A 14,319-nucleotide genomic window follows, 5' to 3' on the forward strand; every position below is an offset into this window, starting at 1 on the left:
ACTGGTTAGGCCAATCAAGACCCAGTACAACTAGGTGGAGCTTGTGTGGTGCAAGCTCCACCCATTTGTACCAGAAATCTGCATCAAGGTCCTACAACGAGCATAGGACCACAATTTGCATAGTGAAGTCGCCTCAGGTCGTTTTCAGGGGGTGGGCTGCTCGATCATGTACTGCCCCCCCTGAATATGGCATCAGGCTTTCCTTGGGCATCAATTCTTGGTTACCCGTTTGTCAGGTGCAAAACGTATGGCTGTTAGTTGAATTTCCTCAAGTACTCTTCAAGCAAGGATGATTGTTTTAATAATTATTTTGTCTAAAGATATGGATTTGGGCAATAGCAGCAAGGCCACCTTTTTGCTGAAATATGTTTAACTGAATATACCAGTCTCCCACACCAGTACATTCACTGTCCCAACTCACTCACTTTATTTTGCTTGTAAGTATTCTATTCCTGCCCCTATTACATCTGCAATAAGGGACAACCTACATAACTTAACACTTTTATTTTCCATTAAAGTTAAATATGTGGTTCACATTACGAAACAAAGATTAAAGTTAAGATTTTAGCAACCATCGTCCTTCAGGTGCTCGGGTCCCGTTGTTTGAAGTGAAACGCCCATCAGTCGATGTTTTCTAATCCCTGATAAAACAGAAGAGTTAAATGGGACATGAGTTTTACACAATTACACCCAATAAAAGTATACTACCTTAAATCGACTTGGCATAGTTTTTTTTTTTAAATTACATTGTGAAATGTTATTTTGACCAAGTAAAAGTGCATCCAACTGTTGTCCCAATAAGCAATTTCAGTAGTTACACTCTCAAGAATTTACCTTTGATTTGTAATAGGTTTTGCAGCCAGATATTCTCCTGTCCCTTTCCAATAGGCTCCAATGATAAGGTAAACGAGCAGTCCTCTTTTCCTAAACATAAAGAATCATTGAAATGTGTTCACAGGATTTACTTTTTTTTTTTAAAGCAAGCAGTAGTTCTTTATGCTTAAAGTAAGCCCTTGATTTAAAAAGTGCCACGGATTTTTTTTTTTAAATTGACTATCCCGAATAACATTTAATTTTAGTGCCAAGACTTGTATTACTCCAGCAATTCTCAATGGTCTCTTCCACTGATATTAACTGGGTGAACTTCAGCCACTGCCCCCACATTGGGCCCAAATTTCCCCATGAGTTTGCACCATTTTTTTGGGTGTATCTTTTTAATTGCAAATATGGCCATTTAATTTGCACCAGTGTAAGTGAGTTAGTTACATTTTTTGTTAGGTCAGTTTTTTTTTCCCAAAAGGGGGCGTTCCCAGCTACTTACACCATTTATGCCAAGTTGGCCAGAAAAAAGTACTAAACTAACTTAGGGCAGTGTATATGTACTCTTTTGTCAGCACAGAAAGACCTTACTTACAGTTAAGGAATCGGCGCAAGTAACTACAGTTAAAGCAAGCACCAAACAAAGCACAAAAAGTAATAAGCAATTAATTAACAAATACAATAGAATTTGGCCCCTAAAGCACCAAGACCAAAGTAATATTCTTCCCTCACACTGTACCTTAGCCACAACTGCAGAAAATCACCAACAACAATAACATTTTCCGCACTGGGAACTAGATTGGTGTTTGCAAAACTTGTTTCACATCGAGTTCCTGACAGCTGGCAGAGAGGGAAAATTTTCATGCTGTAATTTGGATTCTGGCTCGGCTCCCAGAGGTGAAAGGACAATGTGCCCATCCACTGTATCACCCAATCCCATGGTTTATTTTACTCCCACAGATTTGGAATTCTCAATTTTGATGCTTACACCATATAAAAAGAGAAAGAGGAGGTTATCAGGGATTTTGTCACAATATTCTTATAGGTGTTGTATCTGTGGGCTCATCGCCCGATGTCAAACTCTTGTTATTTTCCACAACAGAAGTCTTTTGATGCTCACCAGAGAAGGGAGCCCATTCGGCCAGGGCTAGAGACGGCGTGCTTCAGCCCCACCCACAAAGCCTGCAGCGCACGTTTGCAGAAACGGTCTGCCAGGAGCTACTGCACACGCGTGCAGACTCTAGCGTGCATGTGCAGAGGTCCCGGCACTGTTTTCAGCACCGGGACCTAACTCTGCCCCCCTCTCTTCATTGTATGCCACGCCAGCTCCACAGATGGCACGAAAATTGGCCATGATTGCAGGGAGCATTTTCGGCATTGCGTTTGAGGTCAAATGTCGGCGGGGGGCTCGGAAAAAACCAGAGAGCCAAATTTGGGCCCATTATCCCTAACGCACAGTTGAGTAATGTAATCCTGGTAAAGGGAACTTTTTAATCTGCCAGAATTTTAAAAGGCTACAAGGATCAAGGATATATTTCAATCTGTAAGCATCTACTTTGCTCTGAAATAGATACTTAAAATAAATTCACAGCAAACCATCAATTCGAAAGAAAAATGTGAAATGTCCTTTCTATTCCAGTGTAGAATTACATACAACTTGTATTTATATGCCACTATTAACATAGTAACACATCCCAAGGCGCTTCATAGGAGCATTATCAAATAAAACTCGACACCGAGCCACATAAGGAAATATTAGGACATAGGCATTGCACTTAAACATACTACGGGAAGGTTGCAATTCAAGGGTGTTATTGCCTAAGTGGAGAGTTCTCAATCTCAAGTGTTCTATGGAAATGGCATTAAGCTGAAGCAAGGTGCTTTCCCAGAGGAAGGGGTGGATGTGCGTGTCTATGAAAATCAATTAACAAGTCAACCAAAGATTATCCCGTGTAGCTGTAGCAGACAGTTAGAATACCACTGGTGCAGCAGTATTTTAACCCAGCTCTGCCATAGATAAATATATCTGTTTATTTTACACACAGAACATATAACTGTGGATTTGATTCCAATTGTGGCTTTTAAACCAGTTTTAATACTTAGTGGTTGGTGCGTGACAAGATTATTCCCTGGCATGGCAAGGTGATCCTAGGCATCAGTTCCTAATGTCCTTCTTGACTTGCCTCCAATTTTACCCTTTTCCTTTGGAAGGTTGGAGTACAACACAAGGAGGTAGGGGTGAAGAATGGCCCAGCTTGTAATCCTCTGTGCACTGTTCAATTAGAAACCTGTGAAAATTTGCTTCTGTCAAATGGAATTGCAATATTGTTACTCAAGTTAGATTTAACTTATTTTCTTTTAATTGTGTCCCTAATCATCATCTCTAAATTTTGCACAAAGAACATCTCCAGACACCTCACCAGTTCCCTTTAAAAATGATAACCCTTCAGCTAGGTTTCTCTCCTCACAAGGAGATCTGATAGAGGAGTTCAAAATTAGAGAGTTTTAATATGGTCAATCAGGAAAAACTGAGCAAAAAGATCTGAGGGTACAAAAATACAAATCACAAAATGTAGCAATGCCGGTTAATAAGGCCATTAAAAAAGCAAACCGAGCACAGGGATTCATTTCTAGAGGGATAGAATTGAAAAGCAGGGAAATTATGTTAAACTTGTATAGAACCTTGGGTTAGACCACATGGAGTACTATGCACAGTTCTGGTCTCCATATTACAAGGAGGGTATAGAGGCATTGTTCCCTAAACTCCATTCCCTAGCCACTGACTTTATCCCCCTCCCTGGCAACTGTCTGAAGGTGAACCAGATCGTTTGCAACCTTGGTGTCGTATTTAACCCCGAGATGAGCTTCCAACTACATATTCGCTCTATCACCAAGACCTCCTACTTCCACCTCTGTAGGATCACCAGTCTCCCTATCTCCCTCAGCTGATCTACTGCTGAAACCCTCATCCATGTCTTTGTTACCTCTAGGCTTGACTATTTTAATGGTCTCCTGGCTGGCCTCCCACTTTCCATAAACTTGAACTCATCCTAACTCGCACCAAGTCCCGTTCATCCATCATCTTTGAGCTCACTGACCTACATTGGCTCCCGGTACGGCAACACCTCAATTTTAAAATTATCACCTTTGATTTCAAATCCCTCCATGGCCTCACCTCTCCCTATCTCTGTAACCTGCTTCAGTCCTACAACCCTTCAAGATCGCTGCGCTCATCCAATTCTGGCCTCTTGTGCATCCCCGATTTTAATCGCTCCACCATAGGACGCAGTGTCTTGCCAGAAGCAGAACCAAAACCAATAGCGGCTTTTTAAAAAAGGGCAAAAAACTATTTCAAAGGGTATAGGAAAAGGGCAGGGAATTGAGCCCCAGTAGATAGCTCTTTCAGAGAGTTGGTATAAGCACAATGAGCTGATTAGACCCTTCTATACTATAATTCCATATATTTTCTTTTCTCCTGTTTTAGTCTCCATAACCGCTCCATAGCTCCCCAATTTAATACCTGGTATTATCCTAGTCACCCTTTGAACTCTTTCCAATGCCATTATGTATTTTCATAAATATGGTGCCGCCTGAATTACAGAACATCACATTCGCCATTTCAGATACAGTCGTCCCTCTCTATTTCTGTAATCTCCTCCAGCCCCATGACCCCGAGATACCTGCGCTCTCTAATTCTGGCCTTTTGAGCATCCCTGATTTTAATCGCCCCCAGCATTGGCCACCGTGCCTTCAGCAGCCAAAGCCCCAAGCTCTGGAATTCCCTCCCTAAACTTCTCCATCTCTCTTTCCTCCTTTAAGATGCTCCTTAAAACCTACTTCTGGTCATCTGCCCTAATTTCTCCTTATGTGGCTCAGGGTCAAATTTTGTTTTACAACATTCCTGTAAAGCGCCACAGGACGTTTTACTTCATTAAAGGCGTTATATAAATACACATTGTTGTTATTGTCTATATACATCAGTAGTGGGCAAAATACAGCCTGTGAGCCATATCCGGCCTACCAAGTCATTCTATCCGTCCCGCTGGATCAGACAGAAATAGAACGTGGGCCGGAGCTCGAGCTACACATTCGTTGAGCCACTTTCACTTCTCATGGGTCAGAGACAGACTCAAACCTAAGCTAAGGAAAAAACATAGTAATACTTCATTCAAATTAATAATACGCAAAAGCGATTCTCCTTGGCCCGATCGTAAGAGAATCCGTTCTGTGATTCTGCGCCCCAATGGCGCATGCCCATACCCAGAATGCACTGCGTACTCGAATATGCACTATACATTTTAGAGTGGAATCATGGCTGCTCAACTACAGAACTCTTTAACCAAAGAAAGTGACCAGCGCTGAATCTTTCCTCTCCCGGTACGACTGCAGGAGAGTTTTCATCTGGCACCAATTAGGACAGCATTAGCAATCGTTGCAGAGGGGCATAAGGATGACTGAGGTGGGTAATTGATGCAGGCTCTAAAGAGGGTACAATTCTATTTCACAGTAGTGATTTACAAGAGACCAGAAGATTAGACAAAATTTCAACTTTTATCTTTGATTTCTGAGCAGTATCCAATCCATATTGTGTATGTAAGATAGCATCTGACTACTATCTGAATTTATGTTTATGTAATTTTTATATTTATGCAATATTCCCTCTAATTTTGCTTTCGGTCCCTTTAAATCAGCCGCGCATGCGCTGTATCCCTTCAGCAGCAGGAGCTGAGGAGGGGCCTGCGAGGGACTGCGCGATTGTTGCGCAACCGTGCAGCCACGTGCCTTAGGAGGAACATTGGTGTGCGGCCCTCAGCAGCTCAGCAAAATTGTCAAGTGGCCCTCCAGCCCAAAATAATTACCCACCCCTGATATACATACAAGTAAAAGTTTGCAGCTGCCCCATGTATTAAACTTGAAAGCATGTATCACATTTATACCAGATTAGTTTGAATAATCTTACAACAACAAATCACAACTGAACAAGTAGGGAATATATTGTATCTTTTTTTTTAAAAGCCAGTAATTTCCAGTTGATTACCTGACCTTGATACCTAAAAAGGGTATCCTGGAACTTATAAGCAGCTGACAAGCTAGGACATCAGGAGGCCAATGAACTGTTACATGTGCTCACTCGCAGAAGGGGAGGTGGAATTGATGCTCGAGTTTGTTTGTACAAACTTCCTTCAGCAAACACCTATTAGCCTGAAGTTGTGTCTATTTGCAGCATTTCTCCACAGGAAATAATCGACTACTGAACGCACCATTCCTTGGCCGAAGAACGAGCAACTTCTTCACTGTTGAAAAGTGAAAGTCTGATGAAAACTGCTGCCTTTCCCTTGAGCGCACAGTAATCAAGAAGAAATGAGTTATGTCATAATTATTATTTTTTTAAATACCTCACTATTGATTAGAATCAAGAAAGTTATAGCCACACAATACCATTATACCACAAAGGAAACGAGGAAACCCAAACCCAAGGAAAGTTGATTAAATGTAAAGAAAATTAAAAAAACCAAAGGGAAAAAAAGACTCCTTGAATAGGATCTGTAAAGCAACAGTGGTTTAAGAACGTAAGAAATAGGAGCAGGAGTAGGCCATATGGTCCATTGAGCCTGCTCCACCATTCAATATCATGGCTGAACTTCTACATCAACTCCACCTTCCCACACTATCCCCATATCCCTTATTCCCCTCATGCCCAAAAATCTATCGATCAGGTTTGTATTGGATTAAGGCTGACCTAAATTAAACCGGGCGAATCAGGTTGGAGTGCACTCTGTACAAGGTTTATTCTGCTTTTAAAGATCTTATTTGCTTTACACGCATACTATTAATTGCCAAAGGGACATTCTTGAGTTAAATCCAAGTACCTGTACTTACCTTGCCAATTGTACATTTCCATATTCAGGATAATTAGATTGTCATGCAGGGCTGAGAATTCATTTTTTGAGCAAACAACCTTTCGGCAATTACTTTCACACACGTGAATGGTCACCTTATCTGCTCTAACAATGAGTTAATACAAGTGTATATATTTTTTTTAAATTCTCAATTAACTGAATCTCAAATGCAATCGTTTGATATAAATTTGTAAATCTACCAATTAGTTATTTCTAGTTGGGTCCGTTAATAGAAGTGGATAGGATAACAAGCATTACATAGCCAACAATATGAAAACCAGAGAACAATGCAGTAATCTAACTCACTCAGTTTAGTTTGTTTCAGTTGATCTGCTACCAGGCCTTTGCTGCAGTTATTCTGTAATTAATCACTTAAAGATATATGGGGTGAGAGGGTTATGGGGAGCGGGCAGGGAAGTGGAGCTGAGCCCAAGATCAGATCAGCCATGATCTTATTAAATGGTAGAGCAGGCTCGAGGGGCCAAATGGCCTACTCCTCTTCCCTTCCCCCTATGAAGAGAGCACTTGGCATGGTAGAGCTGGTAACTGGTAATTGGGATTAGACTGGATGACCTTTTGTTGGACGGAGCAGATATAATGGTAAGTACTGCAGGGAATAGAATACGACCAGGATGATGATCTGGACTTGTTTCGATTGCCTGGATTGATCGGAGAGGAATTTTCCCAGATTTTTTCTCCCTAAATTGGCCTGGATTTTTATCTGGTTTTTGCCTCCCAGGAGATCACATGGCTCCGGTTGAGGTGGAGCGTAGAATGTTTTAGTATAAGGGGTGTCGCAGTTGCGGTGAGGCGGATTGGTTGGGCTGGGTGCTCTTTGCCTTTCCGTCATTGTTCATAGGTTTATATGTAACCTTTAGGGCTGCTGACCAAGGGCCATGTGGCTCTTTGTCGGCCGGCGCGGACACGATGAGCCTCCTTCTGCACTGTAAATTTTTATGGCCCCTGCCAAGATCAAGAATTCAGCACACAAGGAAAATGCAAACTTGTGCTCTACAACTCAATAGCACAATACTTCAGTAGCAAAAAGGTCTGCAAGAATCAGTTGATTCCTAGCATGATTGTGCTTTTCATTAATTTCTAGCACAAAGTCTATTTGTTGCCAACTGGGATCATTCAGTGCAAAATAACCAAACAGAATGTTGGGTTATACGGTCAATTCTGTCAAATTCAAGCTCCAGAGGGCATGCCAAAGCTGTAGAGTGCGCTGGTCAAACTGGACAGATCTGGTTGCTGCAACATTCAGCACACAGGAACAAAACTTATTCCCAGTGAGAGAGGGTAAAGGTATAGGGAATGACTTGCTAAACTACAGCTACCTATCCAGCCTAGAAAAGAGAGATTCCAGAGAGGACATCATGGGGTGATAATGCCAAAATAAATGACTTTTTTGACTTTAAGGAGTTAAAGAAGCCTAATTAATGAGTTATTGCTTGTTTCAGGAACAGGCGGTTTATGTACTCACACGGATGCACTCCTTTCTTCTTCAGGACTTCCCTCAATTAAAAGGAATGGAGATACAAAGTGCACTTTCCTGAAACTTAGCTCTGGGGAAAAAGAGATGTATTTCTCATCATCATGGGCAGTCCCTCGAAATCGAGGAAGACTTGCATCCACTCAAAGTGAGTTCTCAGGTGACTGTACAGTCCAATATGGGAATTGCAGTCTCTGTCACAGGTGGGACACACAGTGGTTGAGGGAAGAGGTGGGTGGGGAGTCTGGTTTGCCGCACACTCCTTCCGCTGTCTGAACTTGATTTCTGCATGCTCTCAGCGACAAGCCTCGAGGTGCTCGACACCTTCCCGGATACTCTTCCTCCACTTAGGACGGTCTTGGGCCAGAGATTCCCAAGTGCCGGTGGGGATGTTGCACTTTATCAAGGAGGCTTTGAGGGTGTCCTTGAAACGTTTCCTCTGCCCACCTGGGTCACACTTGCCGTGTAGAGTTCAGAGTAGAGCGCTTACTTTGGGAGTCTTGTGTCGGGCAAGCGGATGATGTGGCCTGCCCAACGGAGCTGGTTGAGTGTGGTCAGTGCTTCGATGCTGGCCTGAGCGAGAACACTGCCGTTGGTGCTTCTATCCCCCCCTCCAGTGTATTTCTAAGGTTTACAAAGGCACTGCTGCTTCAAGTACAGACCACGAACGTACATAATATACATAATCTATATTGATACTCCAATCCAATTCTCTCCTTCCCTCCTGAAGCAACAAATACTGGTCCATCACTCTTACCACTCTCTCAACCCCTCCATTGTCTCTAAATTGTCAGACTGCTTGTCCGACATCCAATAACGTCTCAACCTCTTTTGAAACTTATCATGCCCACAACCAATGAACAGACAAAGGCACTCCAACTGAAATCACCGGATAGTCATCACAAACAGGAATCCTGGTTTACTTTCCATCTATGGGTTATGGCGAGAAAGCAGGAAGGGGGTACTGAAGTTTCATGTTCAGCCATGAACTCATTGAATGGCGGTGCAGGCTAGAAGGGCTGAATGGCCTGCTCCTGCACCTATTTTCTGTGTTTCTAAGCCACAGCTACTCAAAGGGTTGTGAATACAAACATAGAAAATAGGTGCAGGAGTAGGCCATTCGGCCCTTCGAGCCTGCACCACCATTCAATAAGATCATGGCTGATCATTCCCTCAGTACCCCTTTCTTACTTTCTCTCATTTCGCTTGATTCCCTTAGCCGTAAGGGCCATATCTAACTCCCTCTTGAATATATCCAATGAACTGGCATCAACAAAACTCTGCGGCAGGGAATTCCACAGGTTAACAACTCTCTGAGTGAAGAAGTTTCTCCTCATCTCAGTCCTAAATGGCCCACCCCTTATCCTGGCCCTGGTCTTCCCCAACATCGGGAACATTCTTTCTGCATCTAACCTTTCCCGTCCTGTCAGAATCTTATATGTTTCTATGAGATCCCCTCTCATCCTTCTAAACTCCAATGAATAAAGGCCCAGTTGATCCAGTCTCTCCTCATATGGCAGTCCTGCCATCCCGGAAATCAGTCTGGTGAACCTTTGCTGCACTCCCTCAATAGCAAGAATGTCCTTCCTCAGATTAGGAGACCAAAACTGAACACAATATTCCAGGTGAGGCCTCACCAAGGCCTTGTACAACTGCAGTAAGACCTCCCTACTCCTATACTCAAATCCCCTAGCTTTGAAGGCCAACATACCATTTGCCTTCTTCACCACCTGCTGCACCTGTATGTCAACTTTCAATGACTGATAAACCATGACAACCAGGTCTCGTTGCACCTCCCCTTTTCCTAATCTGCCGCCATTCAGATAATATTCTGTCTTCGTGTTTTTGCCCCCAAAGTGGATAACCTCACATTTATCCACATTATACTGCATCTGCTATGTATTTGCCCACTCACCTAACCTGTCCAAGTCACCCTGCAGCCTCTTAGCGTCCCCCTCACAGCTCACACCGCCACCAAGTTTAGTGTCATCTACAAACTTGGAGATATTACACTCAATTCCTTCATCCAAATCATTGATGTATATTGTAAAGAGCTGGGTTCCCAGCCCTGCGGCACCCCACTAGTCACCGCCTGCGATTCTGAAAAGGACCCGTTTATCCCGACTCTCTGCTTCCTGTCTGCCAACCAGTTCCCTATCCACGTCAGTATATTACCCCCAACACCATGTGCTTTGATCTTGCACACCAATCTCTTGTGTAGGACCTTGTCAAAAGCCTTTTGAAAGTCCAAATACACCACATCCACTGGTTCTCCCTTGTCCACTCTACTAGTTACATCCTCAAAAAATTCCAGAAGATTTGTCAAGCATAATTTCCCCTTCATAAATCCATGCTGACTTGGACCGATCCTGTCACTGCTTTCCAAATGCGCTGCTATTTCATCCTTATTAATTGATTCCAAAATTTTCCCCACTACTGTTGTCAGGCTAACCAGTCTATAATTAACTGCTTTCTCTCTCCCTCCCTTTTTAAAAAGTGGTGTTACATTAGCTACCCTCCAGTCCATAGGAACTGATCCAAAGTCGATAGACTGTTGGAAAATGATCACCGATGCATCCACTATTTCTATGGCCACTTCCTTAAGTACTCTGGGATGCAGACTATCAGGCCCTGGGGATTTATCGGCCTTCAATCCCATCAATTTCCCGCCTAATAAGGATATCCTTCAGTTCCTCCTTCTCACTAGACCCTCGGTCCCCTAGTACTTCCGGAAGACAGAACCAAAGTATTTGTTCAATTGGTCTGCCATTTCTTTGTTCCCCATTATAATTTCACCTGAATCAGAATGCAAGGGACCTACGTTTGTCATCACTAATCTTTTTCTCTTCACATATCTATAGAAACATTTGCAGTCAGTTTTTATGTTCCCGGCAAGCTTCTTCTCGTACTCTATTTTCCCCCTCTTAATTAAACCTTTAGTCCTCCTCTGTTGAATTCTAAATTTCTCCCAGTCCTCAGGTTTGTTGCTTTTTCTGGCCAATTTATATGCCTCTTCCTTGGATTTAACACTATCCTTAATTTCCCTTGTTAGCCACAGTTGAGCCACCTTCCCCGTTTTATTTTTACTCCAGATAGGGATGTACAATTGCTGAAGTTCATCCATGTGATCTTTAAATGTTTGCCATTGCCTATCCACCATCAACCCTTTAAGTATCATTTGCCAGTCTATTTTAGCCAATTAACACCTCAAACCATCAAAGTTACCTTTCCTAAAGTTCAGGACCCTAGTTTTTGAATTAACTGTGTCACTCTCCATCTTAATAAAGAATTCTACCATGTTATGGTCACTCTTCCCCAAGGGTCTCGCATAACAAGATTGCTAATTAGTCCTTTCTCATTAGACATCACCCAGTCTAGGATAGCCAGCTCCCTAGTTGGTTCCTCAACATATTGGTCCAGAAAACCATCCCTAATACACTCCAAGAAATCCCCCTCCACCGCACTGCTACCAGTTTGGTTAGCCCAATCAATATGTAGATTAAAGTCACCCATGATAACTGCTGTTCCTTTATTGCATGCATCCTTAATTTCTTGTTTAATGCTGTCCCCAACCTTACTACTACTGTTTGGTGGTCTGTACACAACTTCCACTAGCGTTTTCTGCCCTTTGGTATTCTGTAGCTGCACCCATACCGATTCCACATCATCCAAGCTAATGTCCTTTCTTACTATTGCATTAATTTCCTCTTTAACCAGCAATGCCACCCCACCTCCTTTTCCTTTCTGTCTATCCTTCCTAAATGTTGAAATCCCAGCCTTGGAGCCATGTCTCCGTGATGCCAATTACATCACATCCGTTAACTGCTATCTGCGCAGTTAATTCGTCCACCTTATTCCGAATACACCTTGCATTGAGGCACAGAGCCTTCAGGCTTGTCTTTCTAACACACTTTGCCCCTTTAGAATTTTGGTATAATGTGGCCCTTTTTGCCTGAGGTTTCGCTGCCCTCCACTTTTACTTTTCTTCTTTGTATTGTTTGCTCCTGCCCCCATTCTACTTCTCTCTGTCTCCCTGCATAGGTTCCCATCCCTCTGCCGTATTAGTTTAACTCCTCCCCAACAGCACTAGCAAACACTCTGCCTAGGACATTGGTTCCGGTCCTGCCCAGGTGCAGACCGTCCAGTTTGTACTGGTCACACCTCCCCCAGAACCGGTTCCAATGTCCCAGGAATTTGAATCCCTCCCTTTTGCATCACTCCTCAAGCCATGTATTCATCTGAGCTATCCTGCGATTCCTACTCTGACTAGCACGTGACACTAGTAGCAATCCTGAGATTACTACTTTTGAGGTCCTACTTTTTAAATTTAGCACCTAGCTCCCTAAATTCATCTTGTAGGACCTCATCCCGTTTTTTACTTATATCGTTGGTACCTATATGCACGACAACTGGCTGTTCACCCTCCCTTTTTAGAATGTCCTGCACCCGCTCCGAGACATCCTTGACCCTTGCACCAGGGAGGCAACATACCATCCTGGAGTCACGGTTGCGGCCGCAGAAACGTCAATCTATTCCCCTTACAGTTGAATCCCCTATCACTATAGCTCTCCCACTCTTTTTCCTGCCCTCCTGTGCAGCAGAGCCAGCCACGGTGCCATGAACTTGGCTGCTGCTGCCCTCCCCTGATGAGTCATCCCCCTCAACAGTACCCAAAGCGGTATATCTGTTTTGCAGGGGGATGACCGCAGAGGACCCCTGTACTACCTTCCTTGCACTGCTCTTCCTGTTGGTCATCCATTCTCTATCTGGCTGTGTACCCTTTTCCTGCGGTAAGACCAACTCACCAAACATGCTATTCATGTCATTCTCAGCATCGTAGATGCTCCAGAGTTCATCCACCCGCAGCTCCAGGGCCGCAACGTGGCCCATCAGGAGCTGCAGGTGGATGCATTTCCTGCACACGTAGTCGTCAGGGACACCGGAAGCGTCCCTGACTTCCCACATAGTACAGGAGGAGCATAACACATGTCTGAGCTGTCCTGCCATGACTTAACCCTTAAATTGGCAACAACAATGCTAAAGGTTACTTACTGATATAGAAAGGAAAAAGAAAAACTATTTACCAATCACCTGCCAATCACTTACCCCTTGGCTGTGACATCACCTTTCGATTTCTTTCTACTTCTCTTTTGGGGCAGAGAATCTTTGGAATTCTCTGCCCCAAAGGGCTGTGGGTGCACAGTCGTTGAGTATATTCAAGACTGAGATGGATAGATTTTTGGACTCTAAGGGAAGCAAGAGATATGGAGATCGGGCAGGAAAGTGGTGGTGAGGTCATAGATCAGCCATGATCTTACTGAACGGTGGAACAGGCTCAAAGGGCCATACGGCCTACACTTGCTCCGAATAAATTTCTGTTCTTCTTACGTAGGCAATGGTGGGAGCTATGGCTCAGTGACAGCAGTACTGAGGGAGCTGCCGACGTTTGCCCTCTCAGGTGGACGTAAAAGATCCCAGGGGACTACTTCGAAGAAGAGCAGGGGACTTATCCCCTGTCCTGGGTCACTATTTATCCCTCAACCAATATAACTAAAAGCAGATTATCTGCTCATGATCACATTAATGTATGTTGGATCTTGCTGTGCGTAAATTGGCTGCCGTGTTTCCCACATTACAACAGTGACTACACTCCAAAACAAAAAGTACTGCAATGGCTGTGAAGCGCCTTGGGCGTCCTGAGGCGGTGAGAGGCGCTATAGAAATATCTGTGCAGGTGAGCAGGCCGCAGGGGTGGGTTGCAATACCACCCAACGGCCTACACACACGGCTCCGACCCGACTTACCTTGCCGCCGTTCGTCCACCTGTGAACGTAGAGAGTGGCGAGCCCGGGGATCGTGAGGCAGACGGCCATGATGCTAAGGCTGGGGATGATTTCGTACCACATAATTGCACCCACCCGCTTGCTTCACTCAGCAACCCAACCGACCTTCGCTCACTCAGCGCACAACGAGCATGCGTGGAAACGGCTCACTCGCGTGAACTGTCGCCTGTGTAAGTACGGAGGGGGGAATCGAGCATGCGCAGAAACGGCTCCCTCGCGTGAAGTGTCGGGTGCGCAGGGGGGCACCGCGAGCATGCGTAGAAAC

General features: G+C 44.0%; 1 protein-coding gene across 1 annotated transcript; it reads right to left on the reverse strand.

The window, feature by feature from the left end:
- Window positions 1–489: 489 nt before the first annotated feature.
- Window positions 490–14,243, reverse strand: ndufa1 (NADH:ubiquinone oxidoreductase subunit A1). Its single transcript, XM_070882822.1, has 3 exons — window positions 14,016–14,243; window positions 835–924; window positions 490–641 (listed from the first exon to the last, which is right to left on the reverse strand). The coding sequence occupies exons 1-3, from the start codon at window positions 14,115–14,117 to the stop codon at window positions 621–623; spliced, it is 213 nt and encodes a 70-aa protein (XP_070738923.1). The 5' UTR covers window positions 14,118–14,243; the 3' UTR covers window positions 490–620.
- Between the last annotated feature and the right edge of the window lie 76 nt (window positions 14,244–14,319).

Source organism: Pristiophorus japonicus, chromosome 6 (genome assembly GCF_044704955.1).
Source record: "Pristiophorus japonicus isolate sPriJap1 chromosome 6, sPriJap1.hap1, whole genome shotgun sequence".
NCBI classification, from domain to species: domain Eukaryota; kingdom Metazoa; phylum Chordata; class Chondrichthyes; family Pristiophoridae; genus Pristiophorus; species Pristiophorus japonicus.